Consider the following 27,746-nt stretch of genomic DNA (forward strand, 5'->3'; position numbering starts at 1 on the left):
GTGTTTACAGAGTACTGGATGCCTAGAGGCTGGTACTATAGGATTTCTTAAAAGACAGGCACATGGATGCATGAAAAATAGAGGGATATAGGTGTGAGGTAAGAGAAGGTTGAGGTGGTTGAGTAAGTTTAAAAATATAGGCCAGCACAACATTGTGGACTGAAGCACCTGTACTGTGCTGTAATGTTCTATGTTCCATATTTGGATTTTTGCACCATAGTGTATTTGAGGACAAAATTTCTTCTGAATATTTGGGAGCAGTGCATGACATAAACTTCTTTAGTCTGATATATTTTAGAATTCAATTTGAATTTCTCTTGAAAACTACAGTATTGTAGACTGTTGTAGATTGGGTGACTATTTTGGAGGGACTTCTCCCTTCAATCTGCAGAGATGATTCCAATTTTCCGGCCACCTGTCCATTATCTGCTGCATCCCATTGCTTGGTTCCAGTTCTCTCACTCGCCCGGTTCCAACTACCCATCACTCACACACTTTCCCTACAGTGTCTCCTATCCCATCTGTCTACCATCCCTCCCTTATCTGCTTCTACCAAACACCTTCCTTATTTATCCAGCAATGGCAATTTCCAAATCACTTTCCAGCCTCCATCTCTATCTCCACTCCCAACATCCCTCATCTGGATAAATATATCCTCCTTCTCTGACAGTATGTGTCCACCTCTCACCCATGAGTTCCATCTTCCAATTTGACCTTCCCCACCCTCACCTGGTTCCACCTACCCATCATCTTTCTCCTCACATGATTCCATTTATCACTTGCTTGCCCCTACCTCACCCCTTCCCTCAGTTAGCAATTACATGGATGTGTGGCACAATGGCCCAACAAATTTGTGCCACAGATTGAGTCGAGCACATATTTTTTACACAAATTCATTTTATTCTCCGGGCCTTCCCATCAGCCTGTTCTCTACTCTTTCTGTTTTCATAATGAAGCATACATAATTGAGACAAATTTCTGTGAATATCTAAGATAGATGCACCCTGCATGTCTCTGAGCTTTCATACAGTGAAGATTATGTTTGTTATGCCTTGAGATGGATAGAATCTGAATTCAAGGAGAAGTCATTGGGTGAAAAGAGTGAATTCCCTTGTGGAAGGCAGCAGAGCAGCCCTAAGCAGACTTGATTACAGCATCTCTGTGTTCCTCTGGAATATCCTTCTCTTTCCTAATGCAAGGAACAAAATTGTGAGTTTGTGACTGATATTCCTCTCCACCATATTTTTTTAGAATTTCAGCAGGGATATTATTTATTGTGTTGCTTTTCCAACTGGCATAAGACCATTTGGACTTCTTGTTGGTTGGGCTGGGCTGTATAGATGGAGTGAAGAGTGAAGGTATCAATGACAGATTATGTTCATGTTGTTTCATCAGAGCTTCAGCAGGAACTCTATGCCCTCAATAGGTGTTCTTGGGTTTCATTGGTGTTGACGTTTGGGGATTAGGACCCTAGATGGTCTTATCAACATTGAAAAAAGTCTGCATGTTCCAGTTTTCAGTGAATTGCTGAACTTCTTTCAAACGTCTGCTTTGTAAATTATGGGTTTTCTTTTCATTCACCGTGCTTGTGAAATACACAAATGTGCAGACACTGTGATTGTAGTAAAAACACGCAGAAATGCTGGAGGAACTTGCCTGCTCTTGCAGACGTCATTACAAGGTAAAGATATATTACTGGTGTTTCAGTCCTGAGACCTTCTTCAAGATATAAGCACAGAATAGTCAAGTGTCTGAATTAAAAACTGGGGAGAGAAAGGAGAAGAATGGGAGGGAGAGGAGGAGTTCAGACCAACAGACAAAAGGTTTTAATTGGATATGATAAGAGGAAAGATGAGATTTGGCTCTGAAGTTTCAGTGAAACTACTTCTGATCCCTTTAAGTGGATCTTCTAATCCAAGAACACTTTGCCTTTGTGGTTATTTGCATCCCAGGTCTCCTGCCTATCCTCGCCAATGCAGTGTTCTCTTGTGGAGAGGTCTAGATTCTCTTCACAGTTGCTAAATATGGTGGTCTTCAGGATGTAGCAATAAATAATAACAATAAATCCCTGAAATACTCATAGGTCAAACACCGTTTGTGGAGAGAGATACAGGGCAAATGTTTTACGTTGGTGATGCTCAACCACAACTGGGGAAATTTTAAAAAAATATTAACTTGGGCAAATAATGGAGTGCACTGCCTCATAGCTCCAGCAACCTAAATTTAATCCCAACCTCAGGAGCTATCTGTGTAGAGTTTGCACATTTTCCCTGTGACTAGATAGGTTTCTTCTAGATCCTCCAGTTTTCGAAAGATGTGTGGGTGGATATGTTAATTGGCCACTGTACATTTCCCCAGTGTGTTGTAAGTGGTGGAATCTGGGGGAGGGAGGTTTAACATAGGGCATAGAACATAGAACACTGCAGCACATTATAGGCCCTTTAGCCCACAATGTTGTGCCAACTCTCTATTTTTCTTTCATCCATGTGCCTGTTTAAGAGTCTCTTAAATGTCCCTATTGTTCAACCTCCACCACCCCCCTGGCAAAGCATTCAGGCATCCACAACTCTGTGTAAAAAAAAACTTGGCCCTGATATCTCCCCTAAACTTTCCTCCCTTCACTTTGTACAGATGGCCTCTGATGTTTTCTACTCCCACCCTGGGAAAAAAGGTGCTGGCTGTCCGCCTTATGGATGCCTCTCATAATCTTGAAGACCTCTGTAAAGTTCTCTCATTGTTTTTCACTCCAAAGAGAAAAGCCTCAACTCTGATAACCTTGCCTCATGAGACATAGCTTCCAATCCAGGCAACATTCTGGTCAATCTCCTTTGCACCCTCTCCAGAGGTTCCTCGTCCTTCCTGCATTGAGGTGACCAGAAATGAGCACTCTAAGTGTGGTCTTGTAGAGTTGCAACATGACCTCTCTACTCCTGAACTCAATCCCCCAACTAATGAACCGCAGCATCCCACAGGCCTTCTTAACTATCCTATCAACCTACAGAGCAACCTTAAGAGATGTATGGGCTTGGACTCCAAGACCCCTCTGTTTATCCACACTATTTATTGTCCAACCACTAACCCTGTATTCAGCTTTCAGGTTTGATTGGAATATGGAGAAAATAACATTATCCTTAGTGTGAAAATTGGTGATTCATTGTCAGCACAAATGAATAGAATGAAGGGCCTGTTTTCTGTATCTCTATAAACTTGATGAATTTCTAATTCTAAAAAAAAGCATAACTGAGTTGAAATTTTAAATTTTGTTTCTACCTTCTGCCTGATCTAATGTTGGGCAATAACTGTTTTATTTTTATTTTAGATGCCTGGCATCTACAATACCCTAATTCTGGATACTCAGGATAAATATCGCCCATTTTCTGTTATCAGGCATCATCCAATCGTTAATTAATGATTCCACTTTAACACTGATCTGGGGAACACTTATCTTTGAACATTACTTCAAGGCTGCCTCAAGGATGGTCATTATGGAAGTTTTAGCTGTAAAATCAGCAGCGTTAAACTGTAGCTGTAAGACTGGATGCTGAGCTGACTACAAAGTACCAACTGCCTAACCCCCAGGTTAACTTCAGAATACGTGTCATTGCATTGAAATTAACCCATACTCAGACCAGGCTGAATCATAACTATTAAATGGAGGTTTACTGACGAGTAGCATCACTGTTCTTCAAAGTGCTCCAGTTATTACAATCGAATGCAATTAAACAGAGATCAATAGTAAGACTTCAAAAGTGAGGACTATCTTCCCAATTCTTATCAAACTTCACAATGACTGTTTGATGTTCCATCTAGATCAGTGGTTTTCAAACTCCCCTCTCTAAATTCAGATTCCACCTTAAGCAATCCTTATGCCTTAAGTGCTCTGTAATTAGTAAGGGATTGCTTAAGGTGATATGTGAGTGGAAATAAAAAGTTTGAAAACCATTGTTTTAATCATACCTAATTGACTCGCTATGTGCATGGTTTCATAACTCCAATGGAAATGGGCCAATGACAATTTTTCTCAAGCAAAATATTTCAATAATAATTGGGTCAAGAGCAGTAGTTCTCGATCTTCCCTTCCCACTCACATACCACCTTAGGCAATCCCTTACTAATCACAGAGCACTTGTGGCATAGGGATTGCTTAAGGTGGAATGTGATTTTAGGGGGTCAGTTTGAAAACCATTGATCTGGAGAGTGTGGTGATGGAGGATCTTCTATTTATCACAGTTTTTTTTGGCCCTGGGGATCAGAAGATGGTTTTATAAAGTTTGCCCTGTTCTCCTGTTGTCAGCTGTTAGACAGATTTGGAAATCATTCAAGTTAGCATTTTTTTTCCCCAGAATTTATGCTCTAATTTCTTTCATTAGAAAATGATTGACTGCTGTAAAAAGCCAGTGGGGCATCAAGAGATTGGAATTTAACCCATTATTGTAAAAACAAGGTTGTTGATAGTCTGCTGCAAGATGCACTTTGTTGCCATAGTTTCCTCCTTCTATATATTTTGAAAACTAAATATTCATGGTCTCAAGCTTTCTAAGATAATTTCTATAATTTAAATATCAGCATGAATTTTGAAACTGCTGTGTGGACTAGCATATTGGAAACAAGTTGGAATGTATGACAGGACCATTTACAGCTCATTTACCCAACAATCAAAGTAAACGTTCACTAACCATTCTCAAATTTGCTGACGATACCACAGTGCTGGGCTGTGGGTGGATACAAAAGGAAAACTTGGCTAAACTGTGCACATGCTAAAGGATGCACTGAGGCTTAGGGCTGTCAATGTGAGGGCGCTGTGGGGAATGACCACAGTCTAGAGTCGTCCCATTACCGGGCATTGAGGGGCTGAGACCAAGGGAGAAGTCCCTCAAACAACAGAGGGAGTAGAAGTGACAAGGTGGTGGTAATTGTGTAAATAGAATCAAATGTAACAATGCTCAGTGACGATAATGTATGGATATGAAATTAAGAGTGGGGACAGATTCTGAATGTTTTTTTCCCTTTGTAAATAATTATTGTGAATAAAGTCTATTTTGGGGGGAGAAAAAAAAAACTAACAACAACCTTGCACTCAATGTCACCAAAACCAAGGAGCTGACTGTGGACTTCAGAAAGATGTACGGTCCAATGATTACTAGGGGAACAGAGGTGAAGAGGGTGAGCAAATTTAAATTCCTGAGAGTCTATCTTGGAGGACCTCTCCAGGACCCAACACATGAATGTCATTGTGAAGAAAGCACGTCCACACCACTAATTCCTCAGGAGTTTGAGGAGATTTGGCGTGACATCGAAAACCTTGGCAAACCTCTGCACGTGTATGGTGTAAAAATGTGCCGACTGGCTGCATCGTGGTCTAGTATGAGGACCCCAAGACCTTTGAGCAGAAAGCTCTACAAAGGGTTATGAACACAGTCTAGGACATCACAAGCAAAATTCTCCCCCTCATGGGAAAAAATCTATGTGGAATGCCGCTGATGAAGAGCAGCAGCAATCATCAAGGATCCACACTCCCCAGGACATCCTAGTTCTTGCTGCTGCCATTTACACAAGTCCTATACTAATCTCCTTTTTTACTCCCCACATCTCACCAACTCCTACTGGATTCAACCACTCATCTGCACACTGGAGAAAACCTACAAAGGCCAATTAATCAACCAACCTGCACATCACTGAGATGTAGGAGGAAACCCACAAGATCAAAAGGGGAATATGCCAACACATTGCAGAAAGTAACTGAAATCAGTCTCTGGACCTCTGAGCTAATTGCTTGACTAGCTGTGCCATTCCAGATTTGCTTTTGGAATTGTGCCTGTTGTTTAATAATCATGGACTTGACCTTTCCTAGTGGAAGTAAATGATAAGTCTTTACATGCTTGGGAATTAGTTCAGTAGGCTAAAGAGCTGGAGGGTATCAACATGTCACACAGCATCAATGGAGAGCAAAAGGCTGTCAACCTTTTAGGCCTGAGGCCTTCAGATATACCCGAAGAAGGGCTCAGGCCTGTAACAGCAACTGCCTATTGCTTTCCGTGAATGCTGTGTGATCTGCTGAGTTCCTAGCACTTTTGCGTATTCTACTTGAGATTTCCGATCCATAGTGAAAATTTCCTTCTGTTGGACTTTTTGTTGAAGTGCTGCTCCTGGCTTCATGTACAGAGAACCAATAAGGAGTCTATTAACTCATGGAATTCATCCCTATTAACTGCTAATCTGTCTCATCAGCCAGGCTGAAGTTCCTACGACAGAGTGTTTTGCTATCAGCGAAGTCATCGTTCAGTAAATTTATTCTAAACAATTGTTCAGACTTCCTTAAATCCTGCATTCCAGTAGCCATCTTCAGCTTCCTAGATTTCAACAGTGGTTGGTACTCAGCCGACAGAGAGGTGGTTAAATTAGAACCTAAGAAATAGGAGCAAGAGCCGGCCATCTGGTCCATTGAGCCTACTCTGCCAGTTAAGAAGATCCTGGCTGACCTGGCTGTTCACTCAGCTCCACTTACCCCATAAGCCTTACCATGGAAATACCTATCTAACTCAGTCTAAATATATATAATGAGGTTGCCTCATTTCAAGGCTTTATGGTTATGATTAATATGGTGTGTAGGTGGGAAGCGTGAAGGCAGATAACCTTGCTAAAGGGCAATGGAGCAAAAAATGTTTTGGAACCACATCTTAGTTCAATTACTTTAATTTAGAAATATAGCCCAATAAAAAGCCCTTCTGACCCATGAGTTGGCACTGTCCAAATACACCCATGTGATCAATTAACCCATAAACCCCATGCATCTTTGGAACATGGGAGAAAACTGGAGCACCCAGAGGAAACCCACACAGCCACAGGGAGAATGCAAAAAACCCTTACAGTCAGCGACAGGTTCAAACTTTGGCCATTGGTACTGAAACAGCGTTGTGCTAACAACTACACTAACTGTGCTGCACTTGGGGGAACATCCAATGTTAATTTGGTGAGGGCACTGCAGCATATCCCTCGACAGTATTCAAAGTTGAGTTGAATTTTCCTAAGGTATCTGGTAGGTTTTTGGCTATTGATCTGCACAGTCGCACCTTCTGTGCAAATTGGCCTCCTTTCCTTTATAATCAAGGTCGCGTTCACCTAAGTGTCAAATAACACTTGGACCTCCCATAAAGTTAGATTGAGCATGCATTACTACTACCTCACAAGAATCATTCTCTCTCATCCAACAAAGTCAAAACATCTATCACCCTGTCATTCACCCTGTCACACTTTGTGGTCTCTTGCTGTGCCTGATCACATGTTTTGGTGACCACATGCCATACCCTGTCTGGAAGCTGCACCAGAAAATGCACAAAACCTTGTTCCAGGAGAGCCCGATTTTTTTTCAGTTCTCTCCTTTATCTCCCCAAGTATTTTGTCATTCCGTGAGCCATCAATCCATTGCTGAAAATGAAAACTGTTTACTGGGCGACACTGAAACCCCTGGTATCCGGAATTCAAGCAACTGGCCAAAGAATCGAGGAAAATAAATTTAAAAAATTAAAATGTGTAAGAATAAATTAATAGGTAAAATATGCAAGTTTAAAATTGTAAAAGTAAATGTTCTCTGAAATTACACATAAACCTTTGATGAAAATTAAAGCAAATATTCAGCCAGTGGAGTGCCTTGGTTGTGCTTTGCTCATAGCAGCTGATTGAATAAAGTTGTGTTTGAATAAAATGGCATCACCCAGGATGAAGAGCTGGTTGATGCCACTCCATTGGGGTGACTTTCTTAAAGTATCTCCTTACCCTGGCTTGGTAAGACTCTCCCTAGTCTGAGGCTTTATCAGTTAACTTGGGGGAAGGGAGTTTATTTTTCATCATTTGGACGGCTCTTTGGAGGGGGAAGAACCTGCAGATGTAGAGATGGTTAAATGTTTTCAAAGAACGTGATCGAAAATAAATTAAAATGCTTTAACATTTATATATATTCATGTCAGTGAAGCTTATTCAGTGTAAGTACAGTATAGTATTTTTGTCTCTTAAACTGTTTATTCTTAATGGAGGTACAGGTACACAATCATTTATCTGGAACTCTTGGGGACAGTGTGTTCCGAATTTCAGATTTTTCCAGATTTCAGAAAGTCAGATTTAAGCCCACCTGAATTGTGCTGCTGCATTCACCCCCACCCCCTTCCAGTCATGCTGCCAGTCTCACCCCCTCGCTCGCCTGACTTGTGCTGCTGCTCTCCCCCCTTGCCCACCCGACTCGTGCTGCCGGTCTCTCCCCCCATCCACCCGACCGCGCTGCCGGTCTCCACCCCGCCCGATTCACGCTGCCAGTCTCCCCGCCCGCCTGACTCTCGCTGTCGGTCTCTCGCCCGCTCGACTCATGCTGCCGGTCTTTCCCCCTCACCAGCCCAACTTGCGCTGCCGTCTCTCTCCCCACTCGCCAGATTTTGGAGCATTCTGGATTTTAGATGTCCAGATAAAGGATTGTGTACCTGTATATTAGTTAGGAATTGTAAGTCTCAAGCCACAGGAAAAAGCACTTATCTGGCATCTACCAATCCCCATAGAATACTGGGGATTTCACTGCCAATCCTTTCTCTGCTGCAAAGGAGTTTTCCTTCAAGTATCAGTGCAGTTTCTGTGTACAGTTGGTAATTATTTTACACTGTAATATTCACCATGTTGACTGAGAGCATCTTTCATATGTAAAACTTTGTGATATTCACAGCAACTGTGAATGATTTTTCATCTTTACAGTTCCTTTAGTTTTCTTGCAAAACTTTATTTGAAATTAGAAGTGGTAATCGATATTAGGGTTTTTCATTTTGAGGCTTATAAATTATGTAAATATTATGTTTGGCTTATACAATTTCAGTGAATTATCAAGCAATTACATACTCTAAACTATAACATACAACAGAAAAATCGTTCACCCAGTGTGCTGGGTACAGACACAGCATACATCTTCTGTTCTGTATAAATAGAGAAGAAATTCTTTCATTATGTGTTATTTTAATGTCTCTTATACTTGATGTGTTTCAATTGCATTTGTAGCTGAGTACTTATCTTTTGACTGTGGTAAATGACTGGCCTTAAGGAGATAGTATCGTGAAAGGCTCCCCATGGTTAACCAGCACATAACTGTCTGAAGTAATTGGAAGAGAGTGCAATATTTAAACCAAAATGTGTTGTCAGTTCTAACTACTTACAGAAACTTTGAAAGTACTGTACCTGCAATTTATTTGCAAAATCTTACAGCAGAAGGGAGATAATTTCAGTTTTTAAAATAGCAAGGATTATACGTCAAAGAAATTTGAACATATAAAGTGGTAATTTTGGGCCAGTATACCTCTGGAAGTTTCAGCTGCATATTTTTTTAAAATTTAAAACATTGTAGAAGCTGATTCCGGCCATTTAATCCTGTACCGCCCAATTACACCTAAATTAACCTACAATCCCGTACGTTTTGGAGGGTGGGAGCAAACCGAAGCACCCAGAGGAAAACCACGCAAACATAGGGAGAATGTACAAACTCCTTACAGACAGTGCCGAATTCGAACATCGGCCACCAGGACTGCAGTAGTTTCATGCCATCTGTTACGCTAACTGTAATATCAGAGATGGAACTGCCATCTTATTTCCAAGCTCTTCTCTGCACTGTTCTTTTTCAGATTTCCTTAATTCTAATTTCCTCTTCACTCAGCTGTAATAGAGATTTGTAGCAATCACTTCATATTTTATCAACCATGTGTGTTTGAAAAGAATCATCGAAGCTTCTTCAAGATGAAAGAACAATAGTTGTAGTTTATGGTACATTGAGTCTGGGTGGGACAATTTACTGTAGCAGTTTGCTCTACGCTATTACAGCGCCAGCTACCAGTGTTTGAATTCAGCACTGTCTGTAAGGTGTTTGTTCATTCTCCCCATGTTTCCTCTGGGCGCTCCGGTGTCCTCCCATCTTCTAAAGGCGTATGGGGTTAGTAGGTTAATTGGTCACATGGGTGCATTTTGGTGGCACTGACTCATGGGCTGGAAGGGTGGTGTGCCTCTTAACTCTATTCCAGGGATAAAAATCCAACAGTTTGGATTATTAGACAAGAGTTCGGAACCCATCAGGGAGAATTCAGAAGTTAATTAAATCGAGAGTGAAGAATTTGAAACATTGAACATGAAATGATTGGATCTGGTTGAATAATCCTCTAGTGAAGGAACTTTACAAACTTTGCTTGTTCTGACCGGCACTTGGTTCCAGGACCACAGTGATGTGGATGCCTTCACATACCCCAGCAAACCACTCAATTCAATTGGCCGTGCCCATGAACCATTTAACAGTGGAAAAGAATCTTAATTCTGGTCTATTGTTATTAACTCATCAACTTAATCAAAGAAATTTTCACAATTCATCTTCTCAAGTTCACCTTGAGCTATTAAACTAAAGCTCCATCAGCCTATCCTAATGGGCCTTAAGGGTGATGCAGCAAGGATTCACCACCAGGATCTTAGAACATAGAGCATAGCAGCACAGTACAGGCCCTTCGCCCCATGATGTTGTGCTGAACTGATCCAAAAAAAACTGAACCCTCCCTACCTGAGAACACTTTTTTTTCATCCATGTGCCTAAGAGTCTCTTAAATATCCTGCATCCATGAACCTCTGTGTAAAAAAAAAATGTTACCCCCGAAGTCTCCCCTAAACTTTCATCTCTTCACTTTGTACGGATGTCCTCTGGTGTTTGCTACTCTTGCTCTGGGGAAAAGGTGCTGGTGTTCCACCTTATCGATGCCTCTCAGAATCTTGTAGACCTCTATTTAATCACCTCTCATCCTTCTCTACCATCTCTATTGTTTCCACAACCTTCCTATAATGAGCTGAACTCAATATTTTCTTACTTGAGACCAGAAACATTTTATTTCCAAAATGTGCAATGAGCAAAGCTCCCTGTATTAGCAAAGGTGGGCTCTGCTCTGCCCACCCATTAGTGTGGATCTCCCAGTGGCCACCCATTTCAATTCTCCATCCCATTCCCTTGCTGATATGAATGTCAATTGTCCCATGCACTACCAGACTGAGACCACCCATAAATTGGAGGAACAACACTTCATCTTCCAACGGTGCCCCCTCCAACCAGATGACATTAATATCGACTTCTCTGGCCTTTGTTTAAAAGCATCACCCCTCACTTCTTACCCCGTCCCTTTCCCCCAGCTCTGTCTCTCCTTTTCCTGCCTCCATTCACACAAACATGATAAATTCTTAATTCATTGCTTCTCATAGCCAATTAAAACTTTTTGTTGGTCTGGATTCCTCCTGCATTGTTTGAATTCTGAGACTTAACTTAGGTTTTCTGCTTCTGGCTTATTCCGATTTTTCTGTGAGGTAAGGCTCAGGCCAGAAACGTGGGCAAAGTACCTTTGTCTTCTATAGATGCTGAAAAGGCCGGCTGAGCTCCTCCAGCATTTTGGTGTGTTTACTACAATCACAGTGTCTGCAGACTTTGGTATTTCACTTCACAAAGGTGGGGTTAAGGATGAAAGGTGTTTTTTTGTATGTTAGAAGTCGATTACACCCTTTGAAATCTATGCTGCCCAATTACATCAAATTAAACTACAACCCCAATATGTTTTGAAGGATTGGAGGAAACTGGTACACCTGGGGAAAAACCCACACAGGCACGAGGAGAAAGTACAGACTCCTGACAGAACCGGGATCTCTGGAACTGTAATAGCATTGCGCTAACCGCTACGCTAACTGGTGAACATTAGGGAACTTCACTCAGGGTGTGGGGAGAGTGTGGAGTGGGCTGCCAGCAGAAGTGTTGAGTGTGGGTTCAATTACAACATTTAAGAGAGAATTAGATGGGAGGGGCATGGAGTACTGTGGTTCAAGTGCAGGCCAATGGAACTATGAAAAATAATAGATAAGCCCGAACAGAGACACAGGAACTGAAATAGGCCACTGAGCCTATCAAAACTGCCCCATGCTTCAGTCATGAGCTGATCCATTTTTCCACTTAGTCCCACTACCTGGCCTTCTCCCCATAACCTTTGATGCACTGGCTGAACAAGAACCTATCAATCTCTGCCTTAAAATGCATCTAATTTTAAAGTAGACATACAGCACTGTATCCCTACGAATCCATGCCACCTATTTTACACCCAATTACCCCGCACCTCTGTATGTTTTGAACAGTAGGAGGAAACTGGAGCCCCCAGGGAAAACCCACACAGACATGGGGAGAATGTACAAACTCCTTACAGACAGCACAGGATTCGAACCTCCAGTCTGGTCCCGATCGCTGGCACTGTAAAGGTCAACTGTTCACCAACCATGCTGCCCAATGACTTGGCTTCCACAACTCCCAGTGGAAACAAATTCCACAGATTCACCCCCTGCCCCCGGCTGGAGAAATTCCTCTGCATCTCTGTTCTAAGTGGATGCTCCTTCAATCCTGAAATTGTGCCCTCTTGTCCTACACCAGTGGTTCTCAACCTTTTTATTTCACATACATTCCACCTTAAGAATCCCTTACTAACCACAGAACACCTATACCATAGGGATTCTTAAGGTGGTATGTGAGTGGAAAAAAAAGGTTGAGAACCACTGTCCCAGACTCTCCCACCCTGAGAAACAACCTTTCCATTTCTACTCTCGCCATGCTTTTTGACATTTGATGGGCTGAATGGCCTGTTTCTGTACTGTGGAATAGAGAAGTATGTTCATAGAGAGTGTGTTCTATGGCAGTGGTTCTCAACCTTTTTTTCCATACAGATACCACCTTAAGTAATGGATGCCATAGGTGCTCTGTGGTTAGTAAGGGATTACTTAAGGTGGTACGTGAGTGGGGGGAAGGGGAAAAAGTTGAGAACCACTGTTCTCTGGGAATGCAAGGGTTCTATCTGACTTACAAAACCAGGTCATCATGTATTGGTTGTGTTTACTACTTGCCTGCTATTGCTGGAAGCTCACAGCTGGGGAACCACTGGATATAATTCCTAGCAGTCATTAAAGATCATGGGCTGTGGAGATGGGGTGGAAAGTGGGAGGAGAATCGAGATTGGAAATGGGAAGGTGAACTTTGGAGGATGTGCTGCTACATGGGAAGGTGAAAGAGCAGTTGGAAGGAATGGGATGGGAAGAGGGTAGGTTGATGGAGGGTTGGAGAGACAGAGAGACAGACAAACAGATAGACAGGGAAGATTGTTTATCAGATGCTAGAAAGAGAGTAATGAATGGAGTTCAGTCCTATTCGGAACTGCATCCACTGAATGAAAAATCTGGGGCTTTGGTGAATGGGTGAATAAGTTACAGTTCAAAAAGGTTGAAAGAGGGCAGAGGAGAATTACAAGGATGTTACCAGGACTCAAGGCACCCTCCAATTTGATGGCATTAGATTGACTTCTCCAGTTTCCATTAAACCCCTCCCCCTTCCCCAGTCTTCAATATCTCCCTCTCTCTTCCTTTTTCTCTCTGTCTCCTTTCACAGAGCCAAAATCAATTCTCACCTTTCCTCTTATCATATCCAATTAATGCCTTTTGTCTGTTGGTCTAGACTCCTCTCCTGGCCATTCTTCAGTCTTTATTCAGATTCCTTCCAGTTTTTTGCTTATACCTTGCAGAAGGTCTCAGGCCCGAAATGTCGATAATATGTCTTTACCTCTTATGGATGCAGCATTTCTGGGTGTTTCTACTTGAAGAACTGAGTTACAGGGAAAGATTAAACAGATGAGGGCTTTATTCTCTGGAGCGCAGAAGAATCAGGGGAGATTTGATCGAAGTATACAAAATGTTGAGGCGTATAGATAGAGTAAATGCAAACAGGCTTTTTCCACTAAGGTTAGGTGAGATGATATCTAGATGACATGGGTTAAGGCTGAAAGGGGAAAAGAGAGTGGTGGGATCTGTCAGCTGAATTGGTAAATTTTAACTTTTAAGAAAATTTGGACAGGTCCATGGATGGAAGGGGTATGGAGAGAACTGGTGCAGGTCTATGGGACTTGGCAGAAAAATAGTTTGGCATAGACTAGAATGGCCGAGGGGCCTTTTTCTGTGCTGTAGTGTTCTTTGGTTCGATGGAGAAAAGAGGTGCTGTGTTTGTTCAGTAAAGAGTTGAATTTTTCAAGAAATACTGGTGGCAACAGGGACTTGTATCAGGAGTTTGGAAATTAAGTGGAAAGAATCGGAGTGTGACCCCACAGGATAATAATTGGCCAGTGAGTTTGTAGATTTTTTAGTTCTGCCTCTCTATATTAATTTAGTGTGCACCTTTCACACTTAATTATAATTTACTACAAAGCATGTAACTAAAATTGGTACCTTGGAAGTAGATTATTGAATGCATTAAATTATAATTAAAAATTATAAATAGTTGGAAATCATAATTACAAATAAAATAAATTACATTTTGAGAGTCTATTTAATATTTATTCATGGGCTGATGACCTTGCTGACAATAACAGAATTCCCCATTGTCTCTGAAGTTAGGAGACAGTTAAGATTCAATCAGAGTACTGGGGTGAAATAAATGATTTTTTTTCTCTGTGACAATCCAGTGGATTCATGGACATCCATACTGAGGCTACATAACTTTCTTATTTAACTAAGGGTGGATGATCCTTGAGTCTTCATTTTTCAATATTAAGCATCTATCACTTTGGTTACATGGAGCATCACACCTTCAGCCCACCATGTTATGCTAACCTATGGAAACCTACTCCACAACAATCTCATCTTCCCTACCTCACACCCATAATTCTCTATTTTTGTAACATCAATGTGCCTATCTAAGGGTCTTCTGAATTTCCCTCTTTCACCAGCTTCTACCACCACCCTGACAGTGCATTCCACGCACCAGTGTGCAAAACTTACCTGTAATGTCTCCCCTAAACTTTCCTCCACTCATCTTAAACAGATGTCCTCTGGTATTTGCTATTGTCACCCAGGAGAAAAGTGCTAGATGTCTACCCTATCTAAACTCCCTCATAATGTTACGTACCTCTTTTAAGTCACCTCTCGTTATTTGTCGCTGCAAAGAGAAAAAAAAGCCCTAGCTCTGTCAGCTTTGCTTTTTAAGATTGAAATTTTGGCTGAGTGGCATACCACACACAACCTTGCACTCAAAGCTGATTGTGGACTTTAGGAAGGGAAAGCCAGTGGTGCACGATCCAGTGATCATTTGGATATCAGAGGTGAAGAGGGTGAGCAAATTTTAATTCCTGGGAGTCACTATCTCAGAGGATCTTTCCTGAACCAAAACCACAAATGCCATCATGAAGAATGCTCCTCAATGCCTCTATGTCCTCAGGAGTTTGGGCGGTTTGGTATGACATCAAAAATCTTGTCAAACATCTACAGATGTGTAGTGTGAAGTGTGCTGACTGGCTGTGTCATGGCCTAGTATGGTGGCACCAATACCTCGGAGAAGAAACCTCTGCAAAAGGTAATGGACACAGCCCAATAATCACTGGCAAAACTCGTTCCACCATCAAGAAAATCTCCATGGAACCTTGATATCAGAGAGCAGCAGCAATTATCCAGGATCCACATCACCCAGGACATACTCTGTTCTCATTGGAGTACAATTTCCTGCACTAGCAATCTTAGGGTTGTATTTGATGTCATATATAGTATGTACTCTGACAATAAATCTGAACTTTGAACTTTATTCTCCAATCCAGGCAACATCCTGGTTAACTTGCTCTGCCCCCTCTTCAGAGCATCTATGTTTTTTTCTGTAATGAGGTGACCAGAACTGAACACAATATGCAATACTTGTCCTGCATGTGTATTGTTTATCTGTATGTATGTGTTATGTCTGGCCCATTGAGACTATGTTAACCAACATGTACCCAATAATATTAATTCTACAGTATTGCCATTTTTTTTCTTCTGCCAACATTCCCATCATCTCCTCCCAGATTTTACCATTCACCCATATACTGGGGACAATTTAGAGAAGCCACTTAATCTACCAAAACCACATGTTTTGGGGGTATGGGAAAAAAACTCGAGCATCCAGAGAAAAGCCTCACGGTCACAGGGAGAATGTGTGCACTCTGGACATGCAGCACAGACGATCAGGATAGAAACTTTGTCCCTGTATTGCCAACCTGAGGCCACCTGCATATTGGAGAAAAATACAAAACACGGACCAGACTTCAAAATTAGTGGAACAGATCGGTAGGATTTTGTGTGGTTTAAACCGACTGAAGCAGAATGCCACAAACAGTGGAACAGATCATGGGAGGCCATCAGAAATGCTGCTGGAGAATGTAGAGCATGGAAAACTGGCCGGCATTGAGGTTAAGAGAGTTAACCCCTTCAGGCTTGTGGTCCCAACAATGTTACTCTCAAATGTATATTTGCTGAAGAAGAAAATGGATTGCCAGTGGCTGTATGTGAACCAGAGAGAACTGCAAAGCTGCTGTGCTCCGTGCTGTAGCAGAACTTTGAGCACCATCACTTTGAGCACTGGTGTACCTCAGGGCTGTGTGCTCAGCCCACTCCTGTTCATGCTGCCAACCCATAACTGTTTCTCCACATCCAGCTCTAACAGAGTCATCAAGTTTTCAGATGACACAACAGTCGTCGGCCTTATCAGCAACAATGATGAAATGCACTACAGAGAAGAGATGGAAATGGTGCGAGAGTAGCATCCTGAGTCTCGTGTATACACGATGAAGGAGATAATCATGGAATTCAAGTGGACCAGGAACAACCATCCTCCTCTACACATCAACATCTTGGAGAGCACCAAGTTCCTTGGAGTTCACTTAACCAGTGACCAATTGTGGACACTCAACATTTCCTCACTTGTAAGGAAAGCGCAAAAGTGGCTGCACTTCCTGAGAAGACTGAAGCGGGCAAGGCTACCAGCCACAATTATATTGAGAGCATCTTGGCCGGCTGCATCACTGTGTGGTACAGTTGCTGCAGAGAAATGGATTGGAGGTCAATCCACAGAGTGGCAGAGAGGATCACTGGAATCCCCCCCCCCACCTCCACCCACCCATTGATGTGATCTATGGGGATCGTTAACTGAAGGAAGTGTGCAAATTCATTGAGAACCCCTTTCACCCTGCCCACAGTATCTTTCATCTGCTCCATTTGGGGAAGAGATACAGGAGTATCAGAGCCAACACCACCTTCTTCTTATGCACAGTGAGAATGCTGAACAACCATAGGCACGGCTCACACTAACCATCTGAGGCTCTCATATATATGAAACAATATTTATCTGTATAGATGAAATACTGATCCTGCATATGTATTGTTTGTCTGTATGTGTGTGTTATGTCTCTGTATTACTTGGGAGGCTTCCTAAATAACTTAGAGATGCCTTCCACCATCTCAGAAAACTGTTCACATATACATACGCCCCATAGTGGAGCTCTACAGTTACTACAGTGAGAAGGGTGTATTCTTACGCAGTTACAAAATAGTTCACATTATCCTGACTACATAACATCCCTCCTTCTCAAGATAAAGAAAAATTGTGTTCTTTATCACTTTCTTTTCAGTGCAACTTAAGTAAGTGTGCACTTGTACACTAGTTTATTTACACAACTATTTTTAAATAGTTCTTTATGATATCACACTGGTGGCAGTATGTTGTTTCGACATCTTGTGGATTTGGCTGTGACTGTTGGGCTCTGTCTTGCTGGTACACGTGTAGGTGATGTAGTTTGTCGTACTTCACCTGACATCGGTTTTGTTGGTGTTTCACTATTAGTGGTGTGGTCTCTTCACTTGATACCTCACTTGATATTGGTGTTGGAGGCTTTGTTGGTATTAAAACTTTCTGCTTCATCACATCTTGTGTCAGCCGGATGTAAATTCTGTTCCTCCTGAGCTGATTGCCAGAGTCTCTCTTGACAATGTATGATCTTGGTGTCTCAGCTTCTCTGTTTTCAACATTGGCTCTTGAATATCCACCTGCTGCCCTCTGAAGAGTTCTGGCAAAGTTTGTTATAATACTGGCGTCCTTCTTGCATGTCAGTCAGTCTTCTAGTTTCTTCCTGGTCTCTGGAGGGTGTATTTTGCTTGGTAGAGTTGTTTTATATCTCCTGCCATTTAGAGGTTCTGCCAGGGAGTTCATGGCAGCCCTTAAAGGTGTTGCTCGTAATGACAGAAGAGCTAGGTATGGGTCATCTTTTATTTTGTGACACTTAACAGTTTGCACTTGTCTTTCAATGAACCCATGACCTTTGGGGTAGAATGGGGATGATATAGTGAAAGCAAACCCATAATCTGCAGCCAGCTTCTGAATTCTTGTGACGTGAACTATGTTCCATTGTCAGATATTACTTGCTCGAGTATTCCTTGTTCAGCAAGGAGCACTCTCATTTCTGAGGTGATAGCTGACACTCTCAGGTCTTTCACCCTTTTAACGAATGGAAACTTAGAGTAGTAACAGGCTACTATTAAATACCACTCTTGATTCTTGGTGAATAAGTCTGCTCCCACTGTGTGTCATGGCCTGGCAGGTACTTCTGTGGCAATTTGTTGTGTGTTTCTGTTGATCCTTTTGGATATCTTCTTTGTCTGGATCTCATAATTGATAAAGATCAATTGCAACTCCCTGTAGTTATCCAGACCTAGAATTGCTGGTCCATCTGCATCTACCATGTAGAACATACAGAGGATGTTCTTTCTCTTATAGTAGCCATTGATCTTAGCTCTCTCAAGCTGTTTGACCATGGGTCCACCATAGGCTGTTAATGTGACATTTGCTGTTTCCAATGCACCCTCTTTTGGATACCCTTTTATTATGTTTTCTGGGAACATCTGGTGGGATGTTGCTTTGTGATCCAGTATCCAGCTTCAACATTAGGTTAAATATCGTAGTCTTGTTCTGGATTGTCTTCTGTATTTGGATCCTTGGGTGCAACTTACTTCCTTCTTTTATCTCACCCGACATCTCGTGAAGGCGTATGGATTCTATATCCAGTATCTGGGTGTCAGAGTCCTCAATGTTGTTTCCTTTTATGCAGTGGATCTTCTTCTTGTCTTTTTTCTTCCCTGGTATAACTGTTTTCTTCATACCAGACTTGCATATCTTTGCCTAGTGGTTTGCTTGACCACAGGCTCTCCATTCTGAACCGTATGCGGGGCATTTGTTTCTGTCATTGAAGGGATGTTGTCTGCTTCACTTCCTGCAAGCCTGGGGGTTTGCACTTTTCTGATTGTGTTCTTTATAGCATCAATCCTTCCTTCTCTTTGCTGTGGGTGGGTCTGCATTTGCATCTTGTGTCTTTGAAGGCTCTGGCTGTGTCTATAGCTTTGGCCAGCTTCAAGCTATCCTTCCATATAAGAGAGTTTTGCACTTCAGGATGGGCACTCCCCCATATTAGTGGATCAACTAATCTTTCCTCTATACCCTTGAATCTACATTTTGCAGCAACAATTTTTAGACTAGTGAGGAAGTTATTAACAGTCTCATCAGTCTCTTGCATTAAGCCTTGAATTTCATAGTGTTTAATTCTATGATTAGACCTGGGTTCAAGATAAGAAGCAAACTTTGCAAATATCTGCTCTTGATCATCTTTCTCCATCTCTGTAAGCTCCCAGCTATTAAATAAGTCAAGGCCACACTCCCCTGTCCAGAGAAGTATATAACTGAACTTCTCCCCCACTGTTGCATTTTTAAACTAACTTTTGAATGCTAAATTGCACTTCTGCTGAAACGTTTTAAATGATTCAACAATGTCTTCAGCCTCCCAGTCCATCACTGGGTGAACTGCTGTTGCTCCAGCCATTTTTTTCTGTAATTTTTTTTCTCTTCTTCCCCTTTGTATTTAAGTGACTCGCAATCAATTGTATGTCTTTATTCTTGTTCTCTTATATTGTTGCCACCATGTTATGTCTGTGTGTTACTTGGGAGACTTCTTTAATAACATTGAGATGCAAGATTCAAATAACAAAAGAGCCTTCCACCATCTCGGGAAACAGTTCACACACTCACATATACATATACATATGCCCCATAGTGGTGCCCTACAGTTACTACAGTGAGAAGGGTGTATTCTTATGCGGTTACAAAATAGTTCACATTATCCTGACTATATTATATCTGGTTGTGTGTCTGCATGTTTTGCAGTGGGAACTGGAGAATGCTCTTTTGTCAGGTTGTACTTGAACAATCAGCTGACAATAAACTTGGCTTGATATTCCAGTCTCCAACCAAACTGGATTGACATCGACTTTTACAATTTTCAGTGTCTCTCTTTTTGTGTCTCCTTTCCTCCAGTTCCCAACCCCTTTTCACTGCCTTCTCCTGTCAGAGAACTATCCTACATAACTCTTTGGCCTCTTCCTCTGTATCACCTCTCAGTTTTTTTTCTCTCTTACCTGTTAGACAGTGCTCTTTCCTCTCCCCCTCCTCCTCTCCATCCCCCCGCTCCCCCCTCCCACCCCCACCACCTTTCTATTCAGATGTGTTCCTGTGTTTTTTACTTATTCCATGGATGCTGCGGGACCACTGAGTTTCTCCAGTACACTTGTGTCTGGTGCTGCACTCTCTGTGCAGCTCTGCCACCTGCTGCATACATGAATAATTGCCAATAGTTTCAATAGAGATTAAGTTGAAATTCAAACAAGTTTCCTGGGATGAAAGGATTTGTCGTGATTGACAGACTGAGCTATTTCAACTGGAGTTTAGAAGAATGAGAAGTGATTATGATGAAACATGGAGAATGATTTATGTTTCAATCAAAGCTTCTTGTCGAAGGATTTTGATCTGAAACGTGCACTCTATTTTAGAGATAGCTATGGAGAGACTGTAATTGAACATATCCAGAGCTGAGATGCAGAGTTTTTGATCTATGATGAAATCAAGGGCTTTTGGTAACAAGTTGGAAAGGGTAACTAGTCCTGGATTTGTTCGCTCCTGTTCTAATTAATTAGAGGAGCAATCTGAATGGACAATAAGACCTGCTCCTCTTTAAATGTTATCTTTCAAAAAAAAAATCAATCTGCAATTTCAGTTTTATGAATTGCTCAAGTTTCAGCCTAAGTTTGTGATGGAGTTCCACAATTCTTTCAACCTGGTGTGCAGAAGCATTTGTTAATATCACCGCTGAAATGGTGGTATTGACTCTTAGGTTTTAGACCCCGAGCCCCAAGCCAAACTCTTCTGAAATATGGAAGAAGTTTCAAGAACGCCCTCATATTCTTTCCTCTGCAACACAACAACCTGGCACGATAGGTGTAGTGGTTAGCACCTTTACAGTGCCAGCGATTGGCACCAGGGTTCAAATCCTGCACTGTCTGTAAGGAGTTTGTACGTTCTCCCCATGTCTGTGTGGGTTGTCCCCAGGGGCACCGGTTTCCTCCCACCATTCAAAATGTACTGGGGGTGTACGTTAATTTGGTGTAAATTAGGCAGCATGGACTGGTGGGCAGAAATGGCCCGTTATCATGCTGTATTTCTAAATTTAATTTAAATTTATAAATCTATGCTCCTTGTCTCTCAACTGAGCGTTGTCATAATGCTCAGTTGTTCTGTTCTCATTTATAGAGGAAGGAATATAGTCTTAATTAATCATTCAGTAAGATCACAGTTGATCCTGTTTCCTGACCCCACTTTCCCTTATAAGCTCCATATTCACTGATTTCCCAGAGCTAATCCGAGCTTTGGATACATCACTGGCTGAATTAGAGAATCTCAAATATTTACCGCTTTCTACATGAAGAAACATCTCATCCTAGTTCTTAATGTTTGACCCTTCATTTGAGGCTAAGCCTTCTAGTTCCGTTTACCTCTGGAAAAAACAATCAGCATCGAACTGTCAAACCCATTTATATTCTTGGATGTTCATCGCTCATTCATGAACCTAGTGACTTTACAATGCACGGATTACAAAATAAGTATAAATCTTTATGTGCAATGAGCTCCTCCACGGTGTCCTACTGCCCAGTCCATACAATCTTTAAGTCACCCTTTAAAGGAGGAGGTTTATTTTAAAATCCTGTCACCATGGGGTGTGGGCCAATATGTCGGTGCTTGTGCTTTCAGCAGCCTCAAGGGATTGCAGACTCCAGGGATACAGAGGACTAGTGCAGGGCACCAGAAAACAGGGAGAACATGTCCCCAATTATCCTCCCTGTTTGAGAAGGAGAAGCAGAAGAGATGACTCTATGGGCAATGACCACGGCGGCAGACCAGTAAGGGGCTTTGCAGCTGTAGGACACATAGGCAGCAGGCTGTCGGCGACTCAAAGCGAGGAACCCACACAGGCTGCAAGATGCCGGCGACCTGCGGTCAAAGGAGTCACGCCAAGCTGCGGACTGCTGGAGACCGGCTGGAGACTGGTTGAAGGGGTACCAGTAATCAGAAAAGGGAGCCAAGGACAGAAGGGGCTTCTGAGGGTTGTTGGTGCTGAAAGCTCATGATTGTAATGGAGGTTTGGATCTGGAGCTTGGGTTCCAATGGTTTGGACTGGAATCTGTGTAGTTGAAAAGGCTGTGGGAGCACTGGAAGTGAATCCATGGACATTCTGTGACTCTGAAGGGACACCTTTTTTGCTTCTCTTTTCTGACTCTCAGGGTAACCGGGCAATTTCTGCTGATAGCAAATCTTTGTCTGCCTTATGGCAGACTAAATGTAATTTCATGTAATTCTCTTTTATTACATGCCAATAAAAGAATCTTAAATCTTGAACATTGTGCACAGTATTCCAGATGTTATCTTTTTAAAGACCAATACAACCTCAAGAAGACTTCCTTACCCTTTATTAAAAGCAACAAAAAAAATCTGGAAAAATTCTGATGAAGGGTTTTCAATCTGAAATTTGAACTGTTTCTCTTTCCTTAGCTGCTGTCTGACTTGTTCAGTTTGGACATGTAACATATAACATTACAGCATAGTACAGGCCCTTCAGCCCATGATGTTGTGCCAGCCTATGTCAACCTCCTCCACAACAATCTAATTCTTCCCTAACTCACACCGATAACTTTCTATTTTTCTCATATGCATGTGCCTATTAAAGATTTTTTTGAATGTCCCCACCACCACCCCCCCCCCCCCACCACCCCGTCAATGCATTCCTGGCACCAGCACTCTGTGTAAAAGTCTTATCTCTAACATGTCCCCACAACTTTTCTCCACTCATCTTAACATTTGGTATTTTCATTTGGTGGACTGTGGAAAAAGATGCGACTGTTCACCCTATCTGCGCCCCTCATAATCTTGTATATCTCTATTAAATCATCTCTCATCCTTCATCTCTCCGAAGGGAAAAGCCTGAGCTCTGTCATCCTTGCTTCATAAGACACATTATCCAATCCACATCTCATCTTGTTAAATCTGCAACTTCTACATCCTTCCTGTAATGAGGTGATTGGAACTTGTTTGAAATTTCAGAGATGGGTTGGTGGGAGTCGATAAAGGGAATGCTTGTGATTGTATGGACACCAGGAGAAGGCGAATAATATGAATGGGGGTGGTGCTTAAATTTTAAATTTTTTTAATTTTTGACATGCAGCATGGTAACAGGCCATTTTGGCCCAAGGGTCTGCGCCACCCAATTTTCACTCCATTAACCTACACTCCCGGTACGTTTTGAACAGTGGGAGGAAATCAGAGTCCCTGGGGAAAACCCATGCAGACAAGGGGAGAATGTATAAATTCCTTACGGACAGCGCGCGATTCAAACCCCAGTCCCAATTGCTAGTGCTGTAAAGGTATTGCACTCACTGCTATGCCAATCGTGCTGACTGAGAGAGGGCATTAACAATGTCATATCTGGAGGAGTTCTTTGTTGAAGGATTTGATTATAAGCTGTGGAGAAAACAAACAATGTTGAGATACAAAATGCTGCAGTTCCTGGAAATCCAAAAGAAAACCAGATGCTGGAAATACTCAGCCACTCTGAGTCAGTGAAGAGAGAAAAACAGAGTCAAATTTACAGGATGATGACCTTTCATCAGAACTAATGTTGGAAGATGAGAAGTTGTTCCAACGAAGGACATAAATGGTGCCTCATCTTCCCACTGGCCATGTTACTGCCTTAGGATCCAGTGCTGAATTTCAACAATTTCAGATAACCAGCCTTTCCAGTTCATATTAAGGCTGGCCGGTTCTAATGAAGAATCTGTAAATTTATCTATTTTTTTAAATCTCTCCACAGACGCTGCCTGCCTGCAGTGTATTTTATCTCCATTTTAGCAGCATTTTTCCATCTTGCTTCAGCTCTTATCTTCCTCCTTCTGCTGACGTTTGTCTCAGAACTTGAATGTTTTTTTTCCATTCCAAAGATTTGATCAAAATGTCACAACATGCGTTTAAGGTAAGGGGGAAAGTTTAAAGAAGCAAAAAGCGGTTAGCTCATCACCTTAACAGTGCCAGCCATCGTGACATGGGTTTGAATCCTGCACTGTTTGTAAGGAATTCGTACGTTCTCCCCATGTCTGCGTAGGTTATCCCCAGGGGGCTCCAATTTCCTCCCACAGTTCGAAACATACCGGGGATGTAGGTTAATTGAGTGTAAATTGGGCGGCATTGACTTGTGGGCCGAAATGGCCTGTTTCCATGCTGTATGTCTAAATTTAAAATGTAAAATACCATCTGCTGGAGGAACAGTGGGTGGAGCAGCATCAGCAGGAGAAAAATTCTCAAAGTTTCGGGATCTAACCCTTCATAGGGCAAAGGTGAGATGGTGTAATGAGAACAGGGTGTGAGACATTAGACCAGGGCCAGTGGGGGGTGGTGAACCAGGGAGAAGTGAAGGATGATGGACCGAGGCATTGCAGCCTCTTGTGCATTTAAATATAAAAGGACTTGCACGATCAAGTTTTTTTTACAGAGAGTGGAAGGTGCCATGAATAGCTGCTGGGGTATTAATGGAAACAGACATGACAGTGGTGTTAAAGAGGCTTGATAGATAAGTGAATAGGCAGAGAATAAAGGGGTAGGTGCAGGTAAGAGATCGTTTAATTTGTCATTATGTTTGGCAGAGATATTATGGGCTAAAGGGTCTGCTCCAGTGCTGTTCTATTCAACATTTTATAAAAGTTAAACTTGGACTCCAGTGCTGTATTGAGAGGTGCCACACCTTTGACGGTGACACCTTTTGAATTTTCATGCCATAGTGGAAAAGTCCAGAAGAGGGCAGGACTTCAGCATTGAAGGGCATCCACTTAGAACAGAGATATGGAGGAATTCTTTAGCCAGGATTCAATGAATCTTTGGAATTCGTTGCCACAGGCAGTTGTGGAGGCCAGGTCATTGGTTTTATTTAAGGCAGAAATTGAGTGTATTTAAGATAGGGATTGAAAGGTTCTGGATTAACCAGAGATTCAAAGGTTATGGGGAGAAGCCCGGGCAGTGGGGGTGAGTGGGAAAATTGAATAGCTCATGATTGAATAGCGAGGCAGACTCAACGGGCTGAATAGCCTATTTCTGCTCCTATCCCTTATGGAATTAGATGTTAAAGCCAAGCCCATCTTTTAAAGATAATAAAGGTTCCATTATTGTCACATAATACTACATTAAGAATGTAACATACATGAAATTCTTTAACTTTTGTCTACTGTAAGGCAGACAAAGTCACCACTTTATTCAGTGCCCCTCACAGAAACCTACACGTGTTCCTAGGTGATCTCCCCTCCAAGTACTGTCCAGTTCTGTGCCTGCTTAGCTCCTGAGATCAGACAATCCCAGGCATATACAGGCTATTTGGTTTCTGTGAAAAAAATCAGTGGCACTCTTTTGAGACAGAGCAGGGAAGGTTCTCCGCAGAATATTTAAGCCATGATCAACATCGATCAAATGATTATCTCATCTTGTTTTAGACAATTGCCATATGTATCTGGTTGCTGTGTTTCCCATTCACCTTCTTCTTTGCAGACCCTCAATGATAACTTGCTTTCACTCCGATCATTTGGGTTCAGAGGTATGTGATGGGGCCAACGTAGGCTCTGTGGATTCTGCTGCAGTGGGTTAGGAGGTGCCATCGGAAGCAAGCGGTTGAGCAGATTGGATTATTGGGCACTCCCTCTGCTCTTTGCACTTGTCCACCAAAGTCTCTTTTTGGGGAAGCTTGAAGAGCCCTGTGCCTCACCACTTTTTTTCTGTGGCACACAACATTCTCAGAGTGGCCTCACCAATGTTTAATGCAGCTGCTACATGACTTCCTAACTTTTATACTCAATGCCCTGACTAATGAAGCCAAGCATACCGTCCTATCTACTTGCATGGCCACTTTCAAGGATCTACATACCTGAATCCCCATATCCCACTGTACATCCATGCTTTTAAGAGTCCTGCCATTAATGGTATAATGTACCCCTTGCACTTGAACTCCCAAAATGCACACCACATACTTGTCTAGATTAAACTCCATCTGTTATTTTTCTGCTTAAATCTGTATCTGATCTATGTCCTTTTGTATTCTTTGATCACTCTCTACATTGTTCACAACTCCCCCAATCCTAGAATCATCTGCAAACTTACTAACCCACCCACCTACTTTTACATCAGGTCATTTATATATCAAAAATTAAAAGTTCAGATTTATTGTCAGAGTTCATGCATGACATCACATTCAACCCTGGCATTAATCTTCCTGTGGCCCAGGGAGAATTCTACATATTGGTTGTGCATAAAACTCACTAAAAACAGGGCTCACTGGTCATTGACCTCTAGCCAGAACATCACCCTTCCACCACTACCTTTTGTCTTTTATAGACCAGCCGATTCCTTATCCAGACTATCAATTTACATTGGTATCTTCCAAATCAGCCTACTGGGAGGGATTTTTTTTAAGGTGTTCAAGTTCAGGTTTATTATCATCTGATTGCACATGAAAAACCTGATGAAATAGCAGACACATGCACACATTAAAATCACGAAATACATAAAAAAAATAAATGGAATCATTTACTTGTTTAATTTATAAGAGACCTAAGGTTATAGGATGCCATTCATCAACCTCACAGCCTGCGGGAAGAAGCTATTCCCCAGTCTGGCAGTCCAGATTTTAATGTTCCGGTCCCTTCTTAGTAGTGCATCACAGATCCTGTGCAGTGATTGGTAGGGATTCTCAATATTTCTTAAAGTACTATTTAAACAATGCTCGAGGTAATTCTCATCAACAGAGGGAAAAGGAGACGTCAGTGATTTTTTTTTGGTGTTTCAGTGATCCTCTGTATTGGCTTCTGGTCTGATACTTTGCAGCTGCCTTACTTGTTATTGCTGCTGTGAAGAATTCAGGCACAAAGTACGTAGACTGTGCAAACAGGCTTTAATCTGCTTAAACTCGTACACACAGGTCTCTGCACCTTCCTGGCTCCACGTGCTTGACTGACTTCCGAAAGGGCTGGCACGAGTCTTTTATATGGGCAGGTGATTGACACTGAGCAGATGGGGCCAGCCTCCCAGGTTGCATACCTGCAGGTACAGTGGTTGCCCCCTGCTGTAGGCCTGTAGGAGTGTAGCCAGTGTAGTGGTTGTATCACCATATTCACCCTCTTCTTAAAATGAGTCTTTGGGATGGGGGGAATGGTGTTCACATGATACAGAGTAACCCAAAGAACATATTTATAAATTTAAATGGTCAGGCAGTCATCTTTGCCTTTGGAACCATTGCAGGACAATCTCCTGGTCAATGGTCGGTGGGGTCAGGGTGACTGGTGGTGTAGGCTGGATGGAGTCTGGCAGAGTGTGGGTGTCTGGCAGTGCGGGGGTGTAGGTGCGGGGAGCGGGGCCCCATGGAAAGGCAGGGAGAGGACGTCAGCTCCAGACAGATCCTGGAGGAGCCAGGGGTGCCTAGGTT

At 42.2% G+C, this 27,746-nt stretch overlaps 1 protein-coding gene across 11 annotated transcripts in view; it reads left to right on the top strand.

The window, feature by feature from the left end:
* LOC138761898 (contactin-associated protein-like 5) overlaps positions 1–27,746 on the top strand; it is a 1,131,905-nt gene that overhangs the window by 982,570 nt on the left and 121,589 nt on the right. Inside the window, exon 21 of one of the 11 annotated variants that reach the window (XM_069934835.1) lies at positions 3,320–3,607. The exons of the other annotated variants lie outside the window; for them this stretch is intronic. Within the exon in view, the coding sequence (XP_069790936.1) occupies positions 3,320–3,363 (44 nt within the window). The 3' untranslated portion in view covers positions 3,364–3,607. Of the gene's footprint in view, positions 1–3,319; positions 3,608–27,746 lie in introns of those variants that run through there. 11 annotated transcript variants of the gene reach the window in all.

The sequence above is a fragment of the Narcine bancroftii genome, chromosome 4 (assembly GCF_036971445.1).
Source record: "Narcine bancroftii isolate sNarBan1 chromosome 4, sNarBan1.hap1, whole genome shotgun sequence".
Taxonomy (NCBI): Eukaryota; Metazoa; Chordata; class Chondrichthyes; order Torpediniformes; family Narcinidae; genus Narcine; species Narcine bancroftii.